This window comes from Fulmarus glacialis, unplaced genomic scaffold, assembly GCF_000690835.1.
Source record: "Fulmarus glacialis isolate BGI_N327 unplaced genomic scaffold, ASM69083v1 Scaffold50268, whole genome shotgun sequence".
Taxonomy (NCBI): domain Eukaryota; kingdom Metazoa; phylum Chordata; class Aves; order Procellariiformes; family Procellariidae; genus Fulmarus; species Fulmarus glacialis.
This window is the reverse complement of record NW_009227279.1, coordinates 5,005-14,046: the sequence shown is the minus strand read 5'-3', so window position 1 is coordinate 14,046 and position 9,042 is coordinate 5,005. Positions and strand designations below refer to the sequence as shown.

Genomic DNA, 9,042 nt, shown 5'->3' with positions numbered 1-9,042 from the left:
GCGGGGGGCGGGGTAGAAGCTGGGATTTATATGTGCCCGCAGTGCGGCCTGTGCCCCAGGCCCGGCCGCAGAGCCCAGGCATAGCTAGGGGCACAGGCCTGCTGCCCTCCGCCCGTGGAAACGTGGAGGGTTCCTGAAGAGCAGGGGGAGCAGCCGCCCCAGCCGGCTGCTGCCCAGGTCGCAGCAGCGGCAGATGCAAAACGAAGCCGTTAAAGCTGCTGTCCCTGTAGGGCCCTGTGACTTGCTGCCACTGTAGGCAGCAAAAGTAAGAAGACGTTCTGGGAGCGAATCATGAGGGAGATGGCAGCATCTGTTGTTCCCTCTCCTTTTCCCAAACTTCTGCATCCGCTGTGCTTTATCTTTCATGATCTTGGTCTTTGAAGGTTTGCACTTATCAGGGCTTTGTAGCTTAGTGTAGGCAGAACCTTAATGTTTCAGAATGAGATGACTCTGTGTTTGTCGTAAAGGCTCTGTTTATGGTAAGTGTTACCAGGATGCACACAGCATTCATTCTGTGCTGATTTTTGGAGGCTCTCTGTGCCTAAGCATAGACCCTTGCATGTAGGCATGTGCATTTAGCTTTACCAAACCGCCCAGGGAGATGCCCCTCTCAGTTGCTGAGCCCGTAGGTGAGGGTCTGTAATCACTAGTCCAAATGCTGGTAATGGGAGAGGAGAGGGGGCAACAGCTGCTGCTCTATCTTGGTAATTAGCTGTTGGAGAAATCTAAGTAATTATGCTTCTTGAGTGATTTAAGTTCTGCACCAAACAATTGTAAAATGTCATTTTGCAATAGCTTTACAGACACATCTACTTTTGAAATGAACTTAGTAACACAACTTAACTTAGAATGTCTTTAAGCCGCCAGAATGTCAAGTAGCTGTCATGCATTTCAGAAATTGCAGGAGACCAATGGTGTTAAATAAATAAATGCTGTCTCAAACCCAAACAATAAAACATTGGCAAGCAACTGGTGTATAAAGAAAAACGAAAATTACTTTGCTGATTTTTTTTTTATTATTGTTACTAACCCAGCTGAGAGAAATGCAGAAAGTGCATACACTGAATTTTTGCAAAATTCTTCGGTATGCTTTTTACATGTTAGCGTGTAAGGACTATGCATTTGGATTTTTTAAGGTGATTATCTCATAAGAAGTACCTGTCTGAAATCATTAAATACAAATCCTATTTTGTTTATAATTTTGTTCCCCAGCAATTTCAGGATATTCAAATTAGTTTTAGAAATATACTTAATATAATTTCTATCTGCAACATACTTAATATATTTTCAACTGTATTTTCAGAAAATTTCTTGGATGTATAAACCATAAAAAAATCCAGGCCACTAATAGAAACTGTGAAGTGACTGCTGATGTGAGACATGATGGGTCTGAACCACTTGTAGATGTTATGTTTGGTAAGGAGCTCATTTTTAATCTTGACAAAAAAAGATCTTCTGGGTTTGTGTTGTTACGATGTTATTGTCGTCTTTATGATTTTTTTTTAATGTGGTTACCTTTTTTTGGTTCTGGTCCATAGCTAGATGTTGTGCAGCTGGGAGGAAAAAAGGAAGAGGGAGTCACTAACAGCCTGATGTCTAGATAAATGTGTATATAGGTCTTTGTACTACAGTTAGATCTGGTGGATCTTAGATCAAAGAACTGACTTAACTTTAGGGTTGAGTCTGCTTTTGTAGTGAGATACTTGTGTGACCTTGCAGTCAGGTACAATTCCAGGGAAGTGAGTGTAGCTCTGTTTTGATGTAAGAATCTGTTTACTTTCTGTAATTTTCTTATGTTATCTGTGGTGGAGGCATCTCCATCTTGAGAACAGAAAAGTTGAATACCTTTAGTTGCTTATGCAACCGAGTAACCTACTATGCAGTTTGAAGGAACTGCTCATATGGATAAGACCATACATGTGCAGATGGACTTGCAGAATGAGGTCAACTGATGTACAACAAATTTCTTGGTTTCCTTTGAGGGTATAGTGAGCAGGCAGGGAATTGATGGTGGAAATTTCATCAATTCTGGAAGCAGCCCAGATTCTAGGCTGTGAACAGATGGCTCTAATCTGCTTTTGTCCTTTTCTCTGGCTGCATCTTTTTTCCTGCTGTGCTAAAATGGACCAGTATGTCATGTAGCCCATTAAAGTTTTCATTATTATTGATTCTTGCTACTCCCTTTTCTTTAAACTTCCATATATCTAGTGAATCGGTAGAAATGTCAAGAGTGTTGAATGTACTTCATTTTGCTTAGGAAAGTCTAGTTATTTCAGTGTTGACATTGCTTGTTTCTCCCTCCCCCATGCCTCTGTCTTTCCCATCCTTGTCTCTAACTGTGATGTATTAAGACTTAAGCAGTAAAGCTTAATGTTTTTCACAGCGTAAAACCAAAACAATTTACTTCACTAATGCCAAGAGCTACAGCTCTGAACTCTTCATTTTCTAAGAGCTGATTATTTTCCAAGTGAAGAGTTTGCAGCCCTTGCAGTTGGCAAACATGGGGCTGGAACTTGGATGCTATGCATGGTATTGCATTATATGGGTTTGAATATGGCTTTTGTATTTGCAAATCTTGCAAAAATAAATAATTAACTTAGGTACAATACTTAACTTCTACTGCCTCCTCTCTGTTTTAAAATAATTTCTTTCAGAATTTTAGAAATCCTAGTGCCGTGTATTTTTTTACATTATAACCACCAGATTGTGTAAACCTATTCATTGTTTTGGCTTAAGAAGTAAGTTAAACGGACCATAGACAACATGCTGCTAAAATGCTGAACCATGTGTGGAAATTATGCCTTACAGTGCCTTCTGTTAGATGACTTTGAGGGCATAGCAGGAGCCATTCTCATCAAATATGTGTTCTTACTATAGGTATATCTAGACAAATGTTTCAGATTTGTCAATAATGCAATACAGAAATGAAAATTACATGTGTATTGTGTGCAGTTTAATATCTTTGTTTGTTGGTGGTGCATAATCAGATTCCTTGGTAAATGGAGTACTTTCTAATCAGACAAGATGAACAGGGTATTTGGATTTATATATAGAAAACAGAACAGCACACTAAAGTAATTGTGACTTAGACTTTGTGACTTCTTAAATTTTTTTCCCTTTACAGCTGATGGAGAGCGATTGATAATGAAGGGAGCCAACTTGACGACAATAGAAATGTTAACAGCATTGGGGTCCAGGTGTAATGCAAAAGAGCTAAAGGAAGAACAGAAAAGCAAGAAGAAGAGTCCCTGAAGAACAGAAAAACAACTGTGTTTGTTTGCTTTTACATGTGTTAAAAACAGCAGGCTGCACAGGAAGGGTTTTCTCCTATGCAACTAAATCTGAAAGAGAGAGATGGCCAAAACACTGACCAGTTTAACATGCAGGAGAATGAACCATTTAAATGTTCCCCGTCTTCACCTGGAGGAAAACATAGCGGATCAACAAATCTTCTAACGCTAGTGGGTCAGAGTGACTTAAGATGCATGAATGCGTCTTTCTAAGCAGCTGCCTCTCAGTTGTCTGCATGTCAGACTAATATCACATGTATTTGCATATAAATATGAATAATGCGCGTTAGTTATTAAATTAATATTACAGTGAAGACAGATCTCTTTGGACATTATTTCCTACAAAATTTCTATACAGTGGAATGCAAAGTATTACTAGAGTGGTTATTATTTTTGAAAATTATTAAATACAAAAATTTGAAGAAAACTTTGAAAGCGTTTATCATTGACTTAGCTGAGGGAAAGCAAGCTGCAAATACAGAGCAAATTTTGTAATACATCTGTTGCTAAGTCCCTGCCATTTTCTTCCTCTCTTCTTCAAGAATGTGTGAAATTTGCTAAATTTAGCTCAGCAATTAAAGTAACAAGGTAATGGGACAGTGAACACACAGTAGAGCAACTCATCCTGCATAGAAGTAGCTAAGTTTAGCTCAAAGGGAAAGGTAAGTTAGTTTTTTTTGATAATTGGAGAAAATGGCTATCTTTGAAGTTCAGTTTTGTAGTATTTTTGTCACTCACTTTTGGGAGATTTCATTAAATATTTTATAAAGATCAAAGGGAGAGCTTTATGTGGTGTTTATAGCCCTATGTCCAACCCTATTATTTATTGAAGTAAGTGCTTAGGTGTCTCATCTGTATTGCAAAGCTCTGTGGGTTTGGGAGGGTTGATCTCTCCTCAGGCTGTGCAGGTGAAGGTGTCAACTACACATGTATTTCATGTGCATCAGTTTTGTTCTAGTTCAATTCACAATGAAAATGTAATTGAAGTTCCAGTTCTGAGAATTGCAGGTGCAGTACTATTGAGAGGCATTAGTTCTACTTGTTGTTAATCAGATGCCTGACTTCTATAAAATTGTAGTACATGTATTTCCAAAATGAATTTGGCAGCAGATTTAGGGCACAAATCTGAAACTAGTTTTACCTTAATTTTGCCGAGATTTGTAAATGGACACTGTCCTTTCTGAAAGCAACATTGTTTTAAATAGCTCTGTCAAGGTAGTTCTTTGCAACTTCTTCACCAGGATGCTGAAGTCAAGGTGATATCTTATGTTGGAGAAGCAGAGCTGTGCTAAAGACATTTGATGATATTTTATGGTGGCTGCCTCCGTGTGTTTGCAACAAATAGAAGAGAGTGAGATATGATTAGGGCAGATGGGTCAATGAAATTTAGACATGGAAACAATAGATTTGAATGACTTAGTCTTAGACTTCTCTGCAGTCTGTTATCCTTCTTCCGAGTGGTTTCAGAGTGCAGAGCTCCTGAACCTGCTACTTGAGCTCCCTTCTAGTGGAGGAGTTACGAGAACATCTGAAACTGTTTGAGAGGATTTTAAATCCTGTCAAGCAAGAAGAGTATCCTAGAAAGTGAACCAAACAGAAATAAGGCTGTTCAAAGGACAGGCTGCTTTTTTTTTTTTCCAGTTTAGAAGAACATCGTATAGCATGACTTGACCTGAAGAAGCCTTACAGGGAAAGTGAGAATTGTTCAAGTGGAAAAACACTGCAGAATTATTTATTTGCCGGTTAATTATGTATTCATATGCCTAAAAGCCCTCTTACTGTAATATATCAGCGATTTTTGTGATTTTTTTTTTTTTAGTTTTTTCTTTGACAGTTTGTACAACGATGTCAGTGTGTAAAAATTACGTTTAAATGTGAAGCACTTACATCCATCTTAAATAATTGGCCATCTGTAAGTACTTAAAGAGTAAAATAGGGGTTAAGTAATATTAACTTTCTATAGTGTTTATATTGGCCCAAGATTGGGCTTTATATTTATGAAGAGAAAAGGGAGAAAAATGAAGATCCTAGTTCAGGCTTTTTATAGCCAAAATAAATCCTTTCCACTATTGAAGAAAGGTGGTATTTTTTTTTTCTTTACTTGCATGGATAGGCATTCTGCTCTGTAAAGACACGCTCTTACTAGGTGCTTTCATTTTAACTCAGAGATGCCTGCCCAACCTTTTTGCTTAGGTTAGGCCAAAGGCCTGTAACGTAGCCGTTGAGAGATGACTGACAGTTCAGTGGATGAGGTGTTAGCTGGTGCTGCTTCTGCTATGTGTGCTAGTAGCTGCAATTTGCAGTGGTAGAACTCTGATATGTTTTGAGCATGAAAAAGAAATAATGACTAGATTTTGAATATGTAAGGTATAAAGGAAAACATATAGGACATAAAAATAAAGCTAAAAATGTGCATTCTCAAGATTACAAGATATTGAAGTGATATAAACAAGCAATATAGGCAAGGAGGTACTCCTCTGGTGATTATTATGCTAATATGTAGAAAATTGTCCTCCCTGTACCATGTAGATAAAGGTACAAATTTATTTTTCAAGTATGTTAAAGATAATCTTTAATGAATTTCTTCTCTAAGCATTTAGATAACTTTGCTGCAAGCTGTTCATGCAGTATCAATTTCTGCTGCTGTCTGACTGAAACAAAGCCGAGTGACCTGCTGCTCTGACGTCTTCCTGACTTGCACAGTCTAGGGCTGTGGATGTAGAGGGTATTAAGGTCAGTCATGCAGAACAAAGCAGGTCTGGGTGAGCATTGCCTTTGCATGTTATTATTCTCTAGCCCACTAATCTTGATTACTATGCCCCGACAAAAATGTGGGTGCTTGCCTAAATATAAAAGGAACTGGAACAGGCCCTAAAAACTCTAGGATTAACTAAATACAAACACCACATCCGTGTCGGGTGTCTGATAGCAGGTGATGACATTAAACTGTCTAGATCTCTAATACCTGGAGATTTAAAACAATGATGAGAATCGTCTTAGACCTGTTTATCGTACAAATACCTATTTATTTAGAAGTCCTTGTCAATGCATAGGGAGAATAGTCCTGAAACAGATGAATGTGCCATTCAGATAACACTAGCTGGTCAGGGTAGTAGTCCCTTTTTAAATATCTGCAGCATTGTTTTTAGAAAAAGTTAATGGTATTTTTAATAAAGATTTCAACTGGGAGTAACAGTGTTAGTGAACACGGCAAGTTTTGACGACTAGCTGACCCAAATAAGTACAAAATTGCAATATCCTGTTGCCTTTCTTGCAAGGTAGAAACAAGTAGAAATGTGCTATCAGAGGTAGTTCATGCATGCCAGTGCAAATTCCATTCTTTGTTATTTGTTATCTCAGTTTGGGCAATTTTGTGCTACATATTGTAGGAGAAACTGGGTGCAATACAGTATTGCTGTGCAAACCCCATTTGAGGGGTGAAAGATGCTTTAAATCTCACTTACTTTGAAAATGTTGCCGTGTAATACGTTGTTGCTGTTTGTGAATGTGCAAAAGGTGTCATCTACTAATTTCAGAAAATTGCCCACAAGTATTTGCCCGTTGGATGTGGAAGAATGCGTTAGTTTTGGTTGGCTTTTCCTAGTTCTTCACTGCTACTATATATGAATTTTGAATGACCAAGAAGTTTATATGGTGTAAGGAAGCAAAAAAAAAAAAAAAAAAAAAGTAAATACCCTTGGACTGTATTTCACTCGAGACTTTTGCTCCCAAATGTATCTTCTGCATGCGTACTCTCCCTGTGCAGGTATACACATCCCTTGCAGTTTTAAGAATTACTGCCCATCTCATCAACTACATGTGCAACCAGTTTCCCTGGATGCTGGGCCCTGCTTCTCTGCTGAGTGATTTGGAGTCACTTTCAGACTGACAGGTCACCTATCAGCTGTGCCTCTCCCAACTGCACTTCCCTCCCCTCCCTTCTCCTTCTCCTGGTGTAATAGCCTTTTTCCTTCCAGTCTCACCCTTTTCCCCAGAAGGCCTGAGTCTTCTGAGCCTTTTTTGCTGTCTGCCAAGAGCTTGCAGTAGCTTCAAACAGCCAAGGTACTTTGCTCCTGGTAGACCACCGCTTGCTCTCTTCCTCCCGCTCAACCTCACTCTGTATGCTGAGAAATGTTGGGACAGAGCAGCACGAACGGTTAGAAGTGCTACTTTGCTTCTGATTGTCTTTAACTTAACAACAAATCATCTTTACATTGAGCTGGCCTTCTCAAGATTTTACAAAACTAAGGCTGTGCCCAGGGATAGATATTAGAGGTGTGAGGGCAAAGGAGTTGGAGACCTGTTTTGATCATGTCTCGTTAAGTTTCAAAGTGGTACTTGAAAGCAGAGTTAAGGCGAGTGTAGAGACTCCGCTTGACTTAAAGCTGTCTCCTACCTACTGGCAGTGTTGCCAGTAGAGGTTAATAACATATCAAAGGAGATCTCTGCATTGTGCTTCATTGGATGAGGCAAGTTTGACTTGCTTACATATGAAAAGAACATTTCTTTTAAGGCAAAATAGCTGGAAAAGCGGACCACAAAAGACCTGTTTGTAAAGGGAATGCTTGGTAAATAGGATCAAAGCCTGGGAAAGACGAGTCCTTCATGGACAGGTTCTCACAGCTCAGACTGGCAATCCCTGCAGGAAGTTCAGAGGACAGGCAGGAGGCAAAGCAGCAGATTCTTTCCTTACACAGGCACTACTTCTCTGTTTCTTTAGACCCCTCCACCCTTTTTCAGTGAGGAGTCAAAGACCAGCCTTACTCTAAAAATAGCATGGTCAGCATGCAAAACCAGCAAATTTGTCATCTCAAACACGGTTCTTGCACAGATTCACCAAATTGTCTTTTCATTACTGGTGAATCTGAGTGGTTCAAATCACTTGCACGAATAGAAGAAACTATAGTTTTTTTCATGGAGTTTCTAAAGCCTCTTGTTCTAGGTGGGGCTTTATAGAACTTGTCTTCAAAATCCACTTCTCAAATGAATTTCAAAGAGTTTACTGGAAATGGCAAATTTATGAATTGGATGATTAATTCTTCTTTTCCTTCACATAGCTAGATCAGTATCAAGTTAAGCTGCACATAAGTTTCTGATACTGATTCTGGCACTATCTTGTGGCAGAAGCACAGGAAAAAGTTGGGGAGCTGCAATGTAATTTCTTACTTCCTTATAGATTTTCTCTGGCTTAGATGTTAGATATGTAAGATCATATCTTGAGAAGGAATCAAGGACATAAACCCAAATACCATGAGGCTTTTCAAGTCTAGAAGAGCAAACTGGAGAATACCTGCCAGTCCTGCCTGAGATGCCAGAGGCAAGAGTTTTCTTAGAAGATCTTTTGAACACGAGTCATGTAGTCAACACACTTGGGAAACTTAGTGTGTTGGCAGGAGGAGTGGGATAATAGTAAAAACTAGCTTTAGCTTCCAAATGGTTTTTCCCTAGGTTCTTCTACAGTCCGTGAAAGAGGAGGTCTTTTCTGAAAGGCAAGTCAGAACTGGAAGGTAATGCTTGAGCGAGACCCCAGGGAGTCTATCTCTTCCCACTGCGTGCAGGTGTGAGGAGACTTGTGCTTTTTGGCAAAAGCTAGCCTTCATCAACAGTGCCATGGGGATCTATTTCACACCCAAGCCTTTGTCGCCCCAGGATGAAGTCCTTCGTGAGCCCTGATCTGGTAGACAGGCTACGCGTATTCCTAACACAGGGCTTTGCTCAACACGAAGAGCAGCAGTTGCAGTCCCTTTCACTC

At 39.4% G+C, this 9,042-nt stretch overlaps 1 protein-coding gene across 1 annotated transcript; it reads left to right on the top strand.

Moving 5' to 3' along the window:
- Nucleotides 1–1,303: 1,303 nt before the first annotated feature.
- Nucleotides 1,304–3,252, top strand: MRPL53 (mitochondrial ribosomal protein L53; the record flags this gene model as incomplete). The annotated part of the gene is made up of 2 exons (XM_009583080.1): nucleotides 1,304–1,416; nucleotides 3,125–3,252. Coding segments are annotated over 2 exons (241 nt in total), but the record flags the coding sequence as incomplete, so codon positions are not given.
- Nucleotides 3,253–9,042: the final 5,790 nt, after the last annotated feature.